The sequence below is a fragment of the Eschrichtius robustus genome, chromosome X, assembly GCF_028021215.1.
Source record: "Eschrichtius robustus isolate mEscRob2 chromosome X, mEscRob2.pri, whole genome shotgun sequence".
Taxonomy (NCBI): domain Eukaryota; kingdom Metazoa; phylum Chordata; class Mammalia; order Artiodactyla; family Eschrichtiidae; genus Eschrichtius; species Eschrichtius robustus.
The window spans coordinates 48,486,952-48,501,168 of NC_090845.1; the positions used below are offsets into that span (position 1 = coordinate 48,486,952).

Genomic DNA, 14,217 nt, shown 5'->3' on the forward strand with positions numbered 1-14,217 from the left:
CGCCTCCGAGTTCGCCGCCGCAGGGGCGAAAGCCAGGGCTGGGGCAGGGGCAGATTTAAGAAGTGCGTAGTTGCTGACGGGGAGGGGAGAGGAGGGGGAGAACGACAGCGAGGCTCTTGAGTCTATCTGAGCACATCCCGCTCACTGCTTGCGCTTGTTTTTTGTTTTGCGTTTGGGTCTTCAGAACCACTGGTACTTCTCCCATTGGATAAGACGTCGGCAGGGTGAGGTAGAGGGTCTTCTTCCCTTCAGCTCTCCCCGAGGCCAATCGTCCTGCACCGTCTCTAAGGTCGCTGAGGGAGGTGGCCCGGTGATTGGCGGGCCCGAGGGGAGCCAATGGGAAAGTGATGAGGTGCGGTGTTGGCAAGCAGATTGCGTGCGAGCGGGCAGGGGGCGGGGGGCCGCGAGCGCAGCCGCGGCGGCTGGCAGCCAATGGAGAGGCGGGATGGCCCCTGGCGTCAGCGAGGGGGCGGGGTCTGGCGCTTGGCGCGGAGGGAGTAGGGCAGGCGCTGTGGGAGGGAGCGCCAGAGCGAGGCTGAGAGCAGAGCTGGTCGCGTGAGGCGCGGTTCTGCCTCAGGTGTGACAGGCAGCGGCGGCCTGACTGAGAGCGAAGGGGCGAGCGCGAGCCCCTGAGCTGTGCGAACGCGGTCACCATGGACGGCCCGGATGAGGGGCCTCCGGCCAAGGCCCGCCGCCTCAGTAGCTCCGAGTCCCCTCAGAGCGAGCTGCCGCCGCCGCCGCCGCCGCCTCCGCCACCTCTCTTGCGCCTGCCCCTGCCTCCACCTCAGCAGCGCCCGAGGCTCCGGGAGGAAACCGAGGCGGCACAGGTGCTGGCTGACATGAGGGGGGTGGGACTGGGCCCCGCTCTGCCCCCGCCGCCGCCCTATGTCATTCTGGAGGAGGGGGGGATCCGCGCGTACTTCACCCTGGGGGCTGGGGGTCCCGGCTGGGAGCCCGCGATCGAGTCAGGGTACGGGGGGGCGCCCCCTCCCACGGAGAGCCTGGAAACGCTTTCTCCCTCGGAGGTTTCTGGGGGAAGCCTGGAGATTGACTTCCAGGTGACGGAGCCCAGCAGCTTTGCAGGAGAGAAGGCCCTAGAAACCTGTAGCGCAGGGGGGCGGGGGTACCAGAGGTTAGCCGGTCCAAGGGGGAGAGAAGAGACCGTCATCATCGTGGAAGACGACGACGAGGATGAAAAGGAAAGTGTGAGGAAGAGGAGGAGGAGGAGGAAGAGGAAGCCCAGGAAGGTGAAGAGGGAAAGCCGAGAGAAGAATGCCGAGAAGATAGAGTGCATCCTGCAGGCGCTGGAAAACATTCAGCTGGACCTGGAGGCGGTGAATATCAAGGCGGGCAAGGCCTTCCTCCGTCTCAAGCGCAAGTTCATCCAGATGCGAAGACCCTTCCTGGAGCGCAGAGATCTCATCATCCAGCATATCCCAGGCTTCTGGGTCAAAGCAGTATCCTTGTCATCTATATTCATGGGCCAGGAGCCCATGACCAGAAATGGGGGGCGGTGGGGGGAGGGACAGGCTGGGTGAAAGGGTGTGGGGGCGGGCCCCTATTGGAAGAATGACGAGGTCTGGTGGAGGAGGGATGGAAGGAGTGTGGCAAAACATCAGAGAAGCTGGACTAGAGATGGTGAAGGGGGGAGGGGGGCACACAGCATAAAAATTGGACCACAGATGGGAAAGGGGGAGAGGAGGAGCATAGCATAAAAGAAAATGGATCACAGACGGTGAAAGGGGGAGGATAGTAGAGGGGCACACAGCAGAAAAATTGGACCAGAGATGGTGAAAGGAGGAGGGGAGGGTCACACAGAAGATAAACTGACTCAGAGACAGTGAAGAGGGAGGAGAAGGGCACACAGCAGAGAAATGGCCCAGAAAGGGTGCCCAAGTCACACATGGCTGTGCAAGCCTAGGTCTCTGCTTAGATACTAGGGAGACCCCAATCCTGGCTGGAGAGGAGGGGACTAGAAAGGGGCTGGAGCCCTGAAGGATCAGGAGAAGGAGTACCCAGGAATGGAGAGAAAGGAGTTAAATGAAGGAAAGGGCAAAATAACAAGAATTCACTATTGGTGATAAGTTTATCTCTAGGGGACCATGCAACATGTTAGGAACACATGGATTTAACATCCTAATAGAATTATATGGACACAGACCCTTGGCACTCTCATGCAAAGTATCACATGATCACAGGCCCTCAGCACCCAGGTACAGTATTATGTGGCCACAGGTCCTCAGTACACAGACCATAGCATCACCTGGACACAAACCCTCAGACCCAGATACACAACATCATGTGGACACAGACCCATAACACCCAAATATATATAACATCGTGTGATGACAGGCCCTCAGCAACCAGATATAGCATCATTTGCACATGGGCCTTCAGCCCCCAGACACACAATGTCTTGTGAACACAAGCCCTCAGCACCCAGAGACACAACATCACTTGGACATAGACTCCCAGCACCCAAACACACAGCAATTATGAACCATGGCAAGGCCACTTAATACAGAGGTTTGACATTTTATAAACATAGGCTCTTACCACACAGACAGTATCATGGGAATAAAAGTATGGGTCATGTCCCATTGACCACAAAAGGAATTCTCCTGCTCCAGCCTCTCTTTTGTTCTGCCCTGCCTAGCCCTGACTGGCCTTCCTTCCCTCCTTCTCATTGAACAGTCACTCCTTGACCTAAACTGCTCCCTCCATCAGTTCCTCAACCACCCCAAAATTTCAATCTTGATCAACCAACGCGATGAAGACATTTTCCGCTACTTGACCAATCTGCAGGTCAGGCCAAAGAGATATCTTTTCTACCAGGACCGGGCAAGGAATCTGGTCCTTGGAGGTGAGGGGGGGTTGGGTGGGAGGGGTCACGGTGTGGTGGGAATTCCACCATTACCCCCACCCTGAGCAGGTACAGGATCTCAGACATATCTCCATGGGCTACAAAATGAAGCTGTACTTCCAGACAAACCCCTACTTCACAAATATGGTGATCGTCAAGGAGTTCCAGCGCAATCGCTCGGGTAAGAGGCAGTCCCAGAGCAAATTCATGCCCCCCACCCCATCTATCCTTGTCCAGCGCCCTCTCCATAGCCTCCTTTCCCCCCAGGCCGGCTGGTGTCTCACTCCACCCCAATTCGCTGGCACCGGGGCCAGGAACCTCAGGCCCACAGGCACAGGAACCAGGATGCCAGCCACAGCTTCTTCAGCTGGTTCTCAAACCATAGCCTCCCAGAGGCCGACAGGATTGCTGAGGTGGGGCCCCTCCTGGCATTGCCAGGGAAGGCCTTGCTAGCTTGCCCCTGGGTGCGTGGAGTATTGGGAGTAGGCTGTGTGGCTTGTACTCATAACTCTGTTCTCCCTTCCCCCGTCTCTTTCAACAGATTATCAAGAATGACCTGTGGGTTAACCCTGTGCGCTACTACATGATGGGAGAAGGGGGCTACAGGGCAAGAAGAAAGAAGCAAGAAAAGGAAGAAAGGTGATGGTGGGGGTTGGTGGCTGAGAGGTGGTTTGTTAGGGGTGGGGCAAAGACTAGGCTAGTGTCACACAGTATTTGTAGAGCCAAAAGGGACCTTTGAGATAATCCAGTCCACTATGTTTTACAAGTGGGGAGTGATGCCCAGAAATGGGGTGTGATCGGCCTGAGGTTATGTAGTCAGGGGCAGAAATGGGACTCTCCCCACCTAGCCTCGTCCCTGGGAACCCCTGTAGCCTACTGCCTCCCCAGTTACTTACCACCTTTCAGTGTCTGCTCTGGGTACACCACCTCCCACCAACCCTATACTCAACCCCAGGCTTCCCCACAGTAAAAACAGGGATGAATATGAGGTGGTGATCGTGGAAGACTCTGATGACTATCACATCATGGAAGACATTATTGGAGAGACCTCAGACAGTGATGGTATCACCGACAATGAGACCATTCATGACATCAAGATCTCTGACTTCATGGAGACCACTGACTGCTTCGAGACCACTGACAACGAGATAACTGACATCAGCGAGAGCCTCTGTGACAGCGAGTGCCCTGACCACAATGAGAGCATTGACAGTGAGACCACTAACAACGAGAGCCCCGATGACAACGAAACCACTGATAACAATGAGAGTGCTGATGACAACGAGACCACTGACAACAATGAGAGTACCAATGACAACAATGAGAATCCTGATGACAACAATGAGAACCCCGATGACAACAGTGAGAACCCTGAAGACAACAACACTGATGACAATGAAGAGAACCCTGATGACAACGAAGAGAACACTGATGATAACGATGAGAACACTGATGGTGACGAGAACCCCAATGGTGATGATGAGAACCCCAAAGGTGGCAACCACAGCAGCAACGGCAGCAACCAGGACAGCAGCGACAGTGACAATGGAGACAATGACGGCAGTGACATTGAAGATAATGATGGCAACGAAGGTGACAATGAAGGTAGTGATGATGATGGCAATGAAGGTGACAATGAAGGCAGCGATGATGATGACAGAGACATTGAAGACTATGAGAATGACCTTGAAGACTCTGACAAGGATCACCATAACAGCACCAACCAGGATGACTATGAGGACGAGGTAGAGAACATCTCCGTAGAAGAATCATCAGTGGAGGAAGAAGAGGAGGAGGGCAGTGAGGAAGGTGAGCTAGACCCTCACCTCTTGTCTTACCTCCTTTCTCTTCTCTCAGAGAAAATCTGCCCATGGTCAGAGTATCAAAGCATGAGCACAATCTGCTCTTGTAGAGAAAAAAAAAAAGCATTCTGAGTAAGTTTTTAAACAGAGCAAGGTCAGGGAACATTTAGCTCACAAATGTAACAAAACCAAAACAAATTTCAATTCTTGGTGATGGGTAGATAGGTTGTAACAGAGCACAAGACAAATGAAGCAGAGAGAAGAGATAGGAGGCAGTGGGTGGTATACTAAGTAAGACAGGTTCTCACACAGAAAGAGGGAAAAAAATGGCAAACATATTGCAATTCAGCACACTCTGTACCCAGCCCTGGCCTTCTGGGAACTCCCAGGCTTGTTTGGGGAGCTGGGGGTGAAGTGAACAGTGTGCTCAGTGAGTCCAGAGGAGGGAGGAGCTAATTCTATCTCCAGAATCAAGAAGGAGAGAGCTAGAGAAAAGAAGTGACATTTGAATTGGAGGCTGCCTTCACATTAAGGGGCATTATGGGGCATTCTTGGTGGAAGGGATCACATGAAAAAGAACCTGGAAGGGTGAAAATGCATGGTATGTTGGGCAGGGTTTCCCAAATTGTCATCTGAGGACCCTTCACTGGTTCCAAAAGCTGCTCACAAAAAGGTTCAGTGGTCAAATATGTTGGGGAAATACTGCATACAATAATATCCTTATGTAGAGTCACATGTACATTGGCACCTTAAAGGCTCTGATAAGTCCTGCTCTAAGAAACCTATTTAAACATTGTGGAAGTCAGCATTTCCCAAACATCTTGATCACAAAGGCCATTGTTCACTGTCCACCAAAGAATACATTTTGGGAAATGCTGAAGAAGGGTTGCATATGGGGGGTTGAGGGAGAAGGCGGTATTTAAGGTGACTGCTAGGTTTGGTTCTGGCCTGGATGACTCTCCAAAGGAGGCACCATTTCCTGGGACGGGGAAGGGCATGGTGGTGGGATTGATGGGATGCAGGGAGGAACATGGAGTTGGAAGGGCTTGTTGGACATAAGGTATGGGTGGCTTAGAGGCAGGTGGTTGGTGATATGCCTGGGAAGTCAGAAATTGTAAAGAAAGGAGATAAGCCAGAGCAGAATCCTACCTCTGGATTCTGGGGCCGGTTAACGTTAATTGGGTCCAATTAACATTAATGAAGTATTTACTATGTGCCAGGCACTATTCTAAATGGTTTTCTTGCTTTGACTAATTTAATCCTCACAGCAATTCTTACGAGGTAGGTACTACTAATCCTCCTTTTATAGATGGGGAAACTGAGGCTCTGAGAGGGTAGACTTAGGAGGAGCACTAGGTCGTGGAACATTCTAAGAAGGAGGGGATTGTCACTGGTGTTCAGTGCTCCTGAAAGGTCAAGTAAAATGAGGACTGGGATGTGTCCATCGGATTGGGGGCTGAATAGATCATCTGTGACCTTGGAAAGAGTAGGTTCAGTGGATTGGTGGGGGTAGAGCCAGACCACAGTAGGAATGGGGAGGGAATGAACAGGGGTTAAGGCAGTAGAGTCAAACCTTGGCTAGGAAGGGGATGGCAGAAGGCACACAAGGGATATGTTTGAGCCTGGCTGTAGGCAGGCAGATGGAGGAGAGGCAGCCCCCTGGGGTAGGTGGAAGGTGCAGGAAGACCAACCACTCCTGGGGGTTTTGACCATGGGATCCCTGGCAAACTTCCATTGAGGGCACTGAGGAAGGAGGAATTGAATAAGCGAGTAGACACAATCTAGACATATCTCTAGGTAGGGAAACAGAGGGAATTGCCGGCCCCATCCCCTCCTACTCGGTGGCATCTCTTCTTTCAGAGAAGGGGAGGCAGAATTATTTGTACAACCCTAGGGTGGGAGCCGGGGTGGGGAATTGGGCTGAAGAAGACAGACTGAGGCCTATTGGGATCAGACTGGGGAGAAAGAGAGAGGGAGCTGCCTCTGGATGAACAGAAGTTTTATTCAGCTGAGGTCAGAGCTCAGGAAGAGACACACATTGTATACAGGGGGTGAAAAAGCTACTTTCAGAGATGTATCAATTTTGATAGGACAGAGGCATCCCACTCTGCCTTCCTGCTTCCCTCCCACTCGCCCTTACTTTCTGGACTTGAGTTCACACAGACTTGGCTGCTTGTTCCAAGCAGAGGCTTTTGGTGAATGGTCCCGCCCCTCAGAAGCCCTGACTGTGGGCTCTGTTCCCTATTAAGAGTGACATCTACCTGTCCACCTAACCATCCTCCTCCATTTTCCCCTCCTTACTTCTCTCTCCCCTGTACAGGCAGTGAGCAAGAAGGTGAGGACAGTGATGATGAGGAAGGAAGTGAGGAGGAAGGAATCGAAGACTCAGAAGGAGGGGAAGACTCTGACATGGAGGAGGTGCTTCAGGTCCCAAACCCTTGGGCCAACCCAGGGAAGAGGGGCAAAACGGGATAAATGTCTTACCCTTGCGGGGGCTGCCTCTCTATATCCCTCTCCCCCTGCCCCATTTGCCCTCCCTATCAGCTAGGGCCGAGCGGCCCCATATTACACTTCTGGGGGATGACTGACTTCGTACACGGGTTTAAAAGTTTATTTTTATGGTTTAGTAATTGCAGAGTTCTTATTTTGGGGGGAGGGAAAGGGGGATTCCCCCTTCCTTTTGGCCCTCCTCTCCCGCAGGCTTCTGTGTGCTGCTAAACGTATTTATTGTGATGCCTTGGTCAGGGCCCCTCTATCCCCCTCCTCGTGCTGTGTGGAGTGGACACCCTTGATCCCAAAGCGGGGAGGGCCGCTGTGGCCTTGGGGGTCTCTGCCGCCACCCTGTTCTCCCGTCTCTCTCTTTCCCTCCATCCCTCGCCCTTCCCCGCTGTGCCCGCTAGCCCGCCTCGGTGTCTATGCAAGGCCGCTTCGCCATTGCTGTATTCTGGTCCCCCTCCCCCAGAAGTCCCGCCTCGTTCCCTGTGAACCCTGGTAATCCTAATAAAATTCTGAGCAAATTCAAAGTGCTGCTTCGAGTCTTTTGTCCCACCCGGTGCGCGGTCCCCAGCAGCCAGTCTCCCTTCCCACAGGCCCGCAAGCAGCCGCCTCGTCTACGCAGTGGCCTGCAAGATGGTAGTTGCTGGGGGTGGGGGTGGCTGGCTGGGGGCGAGCTCCGCGGGACCGCAGAAATGTTGCGTCAGGCCAATGCGGACCATCCTGGCCAATGGCAGGGCGAGGCCGAGGAAGCCCCTCCCTCTCCGGGCGGCCGCAGCAGACCCAGGCAGGTAGCAAACAGCATCCCACGCCTTCCCCTCCGCGCAGGCGCAGAGGAACGCCCTGAGCCCTAGAACATCCATTTATTCAGTGATTCATCTTTTTATTTATCGTGCGTCAAACCTTTCCTCGGGCCTAGTATGAGCTGAGTGTGGGGGAGCCAGAGGAATCCATTTTTCTTGTCCGCATGTAGTAAAATAAAAATGATATCGGTCGGGACTTCACAATCCAATAATGCCGGAGTGCTCTCTCGTCTTAGGAAGAGGGTGCAGGATCCTTGGAGCTGGACCTGGGAGAGAAGGCAAGAAAAGACAGCCCAGGCTGGGGAGTTTGCATAGAGATAAAAGAAAAGCAAAGGAAAATTACTATGTAGCTGTGTGACCGGGGGTGGGGGGGTGGTCGGGAGTTGGGCGTCTGAAAGGCCCAGTGGCTTTAAATTTTGGCTACAGTAACTTTATTTCCACGGACACCAGAAAAACCTCTCAGATTCTTTCTGGATCATAACGATAATTTACACAGACATCTGGGTATGTCTTCTGTAATATACCTCCCAAACTTTCCATCCAACGCCCTTAACTTTGCTGGAAGTCTTCAGACTCGGTCAGATTTGCGTTTTACAGAATGCCCTCTGCTGGCTGCCCGGAGCATGGATTGGAGGGAGGGAGAGCAGTGAGGAAGCTGACGCTATACCTAAGGTGAGAGTGGCGTGATGGGGGCAATATGGAAGGTTTTTTAAATAAATTTTTTCTTTTAGAAGTTTTAGATTTACAGAATTATCGCAAAGATAATACAGAGAGTGTCCGTATACCCTACAGCCAGTTTCCCCTATTGTTAACGTCTTACATTAGTATGATACATCTGTCACAACTGATGAACAAATATCAATACATTATTATTAACTAAATTCCATATTTTGTTCAGATTTCCTTAGTTTTTTACCAAATTTCCTTTTTCTGTTCCAGGATGCCATCCAGGACACAACATTACATTTAATCATCATGTTGCCATAGACTTCTCTTGGCTGTGACAGTTTCTCACACTTTTCTTGTTTTTGATGACCTGGAGTCATCAATATTTGAGGACTACTAGTCAGGTATTTTGCAGAATGTCCCTCAACTGGGATTTGTCTGATGTTTTCCTCATGATTAGACTGGGGTTATGGGTTTGGGAAAGGAAGACCACAGAAATAAAGTACCATTCTCTTCATATCCTATCAAGGGTACACGCTATCGATATGCCTTATCACTGTTGATGTTAACTTGATCACCTGGCTTAGGTAGTATATGTCAGGTTTCTCCACTGTAAAATTACTCCATTCCCCCACCTTCCATACTGTACTCTTTGGAAGGAAGCCACTAAGTGTAGCCCGTGCTTAGGGAGTGGGGAGTTATCCTCCCAACTCCTCGAGGGGGAAGTATCTACATAAATTAATTGGAATTCTCCTGTACGAGAAATGTGTGTATTCTGTGATTTTAAGATGCTGGAATCAACAGGCTTTAGGTATAGGAAGAGAGGGATTGAGAGAAGTCAGGTATGACTGCCAGGTTGCTGTGGGACCTCCTCTGTGAAATGGTTGGAATACCAGATCTTGGACGTACTCCAGATTCTGATGAATGTTTTGGGGAGAGCATGGAAGCTTGGATGCCTCTGGTTCTGACCTGGGACCACACTGTCAGAAGTGGATAGAGGAGACTCTGGCTCAGAAAGGAGAACATCTTGCCCCAGGGCCAGAGCTGAGAGTGCAGGATGCTGAGTCAAGGCATCTTGTGCAGAGAGAAGAGACACCTATGTGCAGTATCTGGAGCCAGTCCCAATGAGCATGTGATGAAGTGGAGGGGCAGGGGAAGCAGGAGGGGCAAAGGACCTGGAGTGGGCCAGGAAGAGGTCAGCCTGGCAAGAGGATCCCAGTCAGTTCAAGAGAGAGACGGCCTGGGTATCCTTGTCTCAATATACTCTGGCTCACAACGTGACTTCCTCACCCTCTATAGAGGGTCTCAGTTTTCCCATCTGCAAATAGGCTAATCATGCTGGGGGATCAGCCCAGGAGAAGCAACCAGCCTAAGATCCCAAGATGGAGTCTAGCCTTGAAGCAGACCTCTGAAGCCTGGCCTTCATCATGCTCTTACCTAATTCCTCTCTGTTTCTCTAATCAAATCCCTAGCCTCTCATCCTGGCATTTGAGGCCTCTCTTCACCCACCCTGTTAGAGAGGGCCTCTGACTTCAGGGACACTGTTAGGACCCAATTATGTGATTCTAATATAGCTGGCCAGGATGCTCATGTCCTGGACTGAGGCATGGGAGGAGAAGATGTTCTTTGCCTAGGGTGACATCTTTTCCCTGCGCCCTCACTCCTCAGTGTGTGGTGTGGCTTCAGGTCCTGCCTAGTCTGGTCCTCCAAAAGGGAAGACTCTTCTAGGTCTTTAAGGTCACATCCAACTCCAAAATACAGTCTTTGCTGAAGACCAGTGAAGACAGGCCCATTTGCTGGGACCCCAAACAGAAACCAGGAGGAGAATGAGGAGTCATAGGCCCAATGTGCCCCAGGGCCTTTCCCATGCCGAAGCTACTTGTCTTTGTATCCTTCACAACTCACCCAACTCCCCTGGAGCAGAGGGCCCTGCTCCTGAGGGTAAGGTTCCAAGGACTTCCTGGGGCCAGACCTTAAAAGTGCCACCCACTTCTGTGAATAAAAGCAGATTGGCAGGGACAAAACTAGATCCAGGAAACTAGATCCCTCTTTCTTTGGTGATCAAAAAGGCCATCAGTGGCTCCCTCAGTTGGGGGTGTGGAGGATCCTGTTTTTCATTAGGAAGCATCCTATTTTTCATTCAGTAAACATTACTGAGCACCTGCTGTGTGCCTGATAGAAACTCGGTGATAGGACTACAACAAGGAAACATGAATAGACCAAGTCTTTGTCCCCCTGGAGCCCAGAGTTGAAGACAAGTGTTCTTAGCATTTTCTGTGTGCCATGGACCTGTTTGGTGATCTGGTGAAGCCTATGCGTCTTTTCTCAGAAAACAATATCTTTTGAATGCATAAAATAAAATACCTAGAACCACAAAATATTGACTATATTGAAAAATAGTTACTAAAATATGGAAAAGCAAATATGTTATAGTAATATATATGCTCCTTGTGAGATCTAATGGAGAGTCTAATGACAACCATGATTTTGAGATAGAGATGAGATTACATGATATTTCAAGAAATGTACAACATCTATAATATGATATGAAAATCTCTGTGATTTCTATTAGTGACACTCACAGGTACTATCACTATTATACTATGGTGAGTTACATTCTTTACTGAAAAGATGCTAAATTTCAATTAGAGGAGAGTGAAAACAAAGATGTAATTTTTTTCCCATCCAAATTCATGGACCCCTCTAAACCCTGTCCCTGGACTGGATTGGAGGGAGATCTGTGAACCCAAATTAAGAAACCCTGGTAATAGGAAGGGCCTTCCTGTATCTCCTTTCTTCTTAAACCCCTTTCGTTTGGAGGACAGAAGCCTGGGTTTTATGCTGGGTCTTATTGCTGTGTGACCTCAAGCCAAACAGTTTGCCTCTCTGGGCCATAGTTCCCTAAGTCTGAAACAACGGCAAAGGCAAGAATTGGGAGGGGAGACCTTAATTGTTTATGCTCCAGGCAATTAATTTATGTTCTCTCATTGAATCCTCCATTGAATGAATGGCATTTTCAGGAAAGATTTTTTTAAAAATTATCTTCCCATTTGACAGATGGTTAAACTGAGGCTCCAAGCGAGGCTGTCACTCGACCAGTGTCTTAATCAGTAAGTAGCAGGGGCTGGTGGGTGACTGGCCAGACCCCTATAACCACCTCATCCTCCAGGGATAAAACTAGGAACTACGTTCACTATGAGCGAGAGAAACCTGGCTCAGAAATCCCTGCAGGTGGGGGTAAGCTATGGGAAACTGGGGGCAGAGTCGTGTCTCTTAGCGGAGCGGTGGCTCACGCAAGGTGGCTTACGGAGAATAAGACGTCAAGAAGCCGCGCACCTCCGACTGTCCTGTGACTCGCGCCAGGCCTCACTTTGGGGTTCGCGCCTGCGTGCTCCCAACTACCCTCCCGAAGACCTGTCGAATGGACTGGCAAAAAGCGATGAAGATCCTCCTCCTGGCCAATCCTATTAAAGGGTGGGCTTGGCTTATAAACCAATCAAAGACCCCCAAAGGGGCGGGTTTTCTTCGGCCTGGATCCTGGCTTGGGGGGTAAAAATAAAGTGTGTCCATCTCCAGCCAATCCCAGGGAAGACAGGAGGGCACTCCTCCAATGGGAGTCTGGAGCCGTCGGTAGCGGTGGAGGCCTGCGACCCCGCTAGCGCTCCAGCAAGCGGGAGGGACGCGTCCAGTCTATTCGCGAGATCCAGCTGCCGGTCCCTGGAGTCTATTCGCGCGAGGCAGCGGCTGCACCGACGGCCCGAGGTTCCCGGTGAGACGCTATAAAGACGGGGGCGGGTGGAGGACGCGGGGGGAACGACGCCGGGCCGGAGCGCGTGAGGGGTGGGACCTGGGCGAGCTTTTACCTGGGCGGCCTCTCAACCCTAGGTCAGCGGGTTGCGGAGTATCGTGCGGGTAGCAAGGGGAGGGCGAGTGCTCCTGCGGCCCCCAGACGGCAACCAGGTGAGTACCCTGCGGAGCCCACCGCCCATGCCCACCCTCCGCGCTCCCCCCATTCCTGTCTCTTGGGAAACGGTGTACTGTGCAGGTCTGCAGCTCACGTGATCGCCTGCTTGCGTGTCTGTAAGTCTCCGTCTGTCTCTCACTCTCTGCCCACCCCACTCCCCCTTCCTCTGTCTTTATCTCCATCTTTCTGTCTGTTTGTCTCTATCTTTCTGTCTGGCTCCCTCTCTGAGACATAGTAGACCGCCCAGACCTATAAGGCTGAATCCTGACCCAGCCAGTTAAAGCTAGCCGTAAGACCTTGAGCCTCACCCGGCTGGGCCTCAGTTTCCCCATCTGTCAAATGGGAGTCTAATAATCTCCGCCTGAGACAATACAGTGCATCACTTTGCCCAGCGCCTGGCCCCTTGAAAAGTTTCAATAAATAATGACAGTTATGATTGAAAAGAATATAGTCTCTCTTGGCCTTTGGCTTTATTTTCTCCCTGTCTGTCTCTGACCCTTCCCCCACCCCACTTGGTTCTTCTTTCTGAATGCTTCTGTCTTTCTCTGTTATTGCTTTTCCTCTTTCTGCCTCTTTCCCATCCCTAAACAGGTTAGAGGTGCATTGTTTATAGCAATGAGCTTGGCCTGAGAGTGCCTATGAGCTTAGTCTGGGGTTCTTGTCTGGTCTGGGGGTAAAAAAATGGAGCCTGGCCTTAGGCTGCTTCTGGCCTCATTGAGGAGACAACCCTCTTTGTTCCCCACCCTACTGTGTTAAACAGGTGAGACCCCCCCACCCAGGGTGGGGAGCAGCTTAGATGAAAAAGTGGATCTGGCCCTTATCCTGTATTATGTTAGTCTCCACAAGAAGATCAGAGACCAGGGGTCTCCTAGTTACATTCCCATACAGCCCTGGAATTGACCAGGCCTCTGGAACTCACCTTCAGTCATCAGCAAAATCCCCTTCATTCTCTGCCTGGTTTCTGAATAGTCCCGTTGTTTTCTTGCCATGCCTTAGTGGTTCTCATACCTTTTGAACACAACACTCCATTTTTATGATGTATGTTTTGAAACATCTCTTTCACTGTTCTGAATTGAAGTGCATAGATAATAGAATCTGTCTACACACATAATTCCCCCCAAAACCAATATAATGTCCTAATTCAATATAAGGGAGAAGTAAAGGAAAAATAATTTATAATAAAACAATATGTATTTCAGTATGTAAAGGCTGGGATATAATTCCACTAGAAGACATAATGAAATGGTCTTGCACATACGATGCTTGTACCTGGGAGTGTGACAGCTACACTGTGACTCAGAAGCCATGGATAGGGTGATGCTATTTTCCTAGATGATGAACAATTCTTCATGAGGTTCTAAACAAAACAAAGTGCAATCTTCCCTCAATTTATATGGTTGTTGAATTACTGTAAAAGTCATTATATATTAAAACCCATGATCTGGCTCCCATAACCTCTCTGACCTTATCTCCTACCACTCTCCCCATTTGCTCCCTCTCTTTCACCCATCCTGACCTCCTCTAGGCTACTTGAACATATTAGGCACACATCCACTTCAGGGGCTTGTACTAGGCCATCCCTTGTACCTAGAATGCTTTCCCCCCACCAATATCCACAAAGCTCAT

At 50.8% G+C, this 14,217-nt stretch overlaps 1 protein-coding gene across 2 annotated transcripts; it reads left to right on the top strand.

Annotated features, from left to right (window-relative positions):
* Positions 1 to 509: 509 nt before the first annotated feature.
* Positions 510 to 7,688, top strand: TSPYL2 (TSPY like 2). Of its 2 annotated transcripts, none has more exons than XM_068533992.1 (7): positions 510 to 1,457; positions 2,728 to 2,805; positions 2,933 to 3,044; positions 3,131 to 3,276; positions 3,405 to 3,502; positions 3,831 to 4,672; positions 6,986 to 7,688. In XM_068533992.1, exons 1-7 carry the CDS (start codon positions 654 to 656, stop codon positions 7,138 to 7,140), a joined length of 2,235 nt encoding a protein of 744 aa, XP_068390093.1. In that variant the 5' UTR covers positions 510 to 653; the 3' UTR covers positions 7,141 to 7,688. The 2 variants fall into 2 exon arrangements, with proteins under 2 accessions (XP_068390093.1, XP_068390094.1); XM_068533993.1 differs by having other exon boundaries at positions 510 to 827; positions 2,695 to 2,805.
* The last annotated feature ends 6,529 nt before the right edge of the window (positions 7,689 to 14,217 follow it).

What these genes read in the sequence shown, in the direction of transcription:
- TSPYL2 (XM_068533992.1), top strand. Translation starts at nt 654, where the DNA reads ATGGACGGCCCGGATGAGGGGCCTCCGGCCAAGGCCCGCCGCCTCAGT. An exon ending in CAGGCTTCTGGGTCAAAGCA is followed by an intron (nt 1,458 to 2,727) that starts GTATCCTTGTCA and finishes TCCCTCCATCAG; the next exon opens with TTCCTCAACCACCCCAAAAT. An exon ending in GTTCCAGCGCAATCGCTCGG is followed by an intron (nt 3,045 to 3,130) that starts GTAAGAGGCAGT and finishes CTTTCCCCCCAG; the next exon opens with GCCGGCTGGTGTCTCACTCC.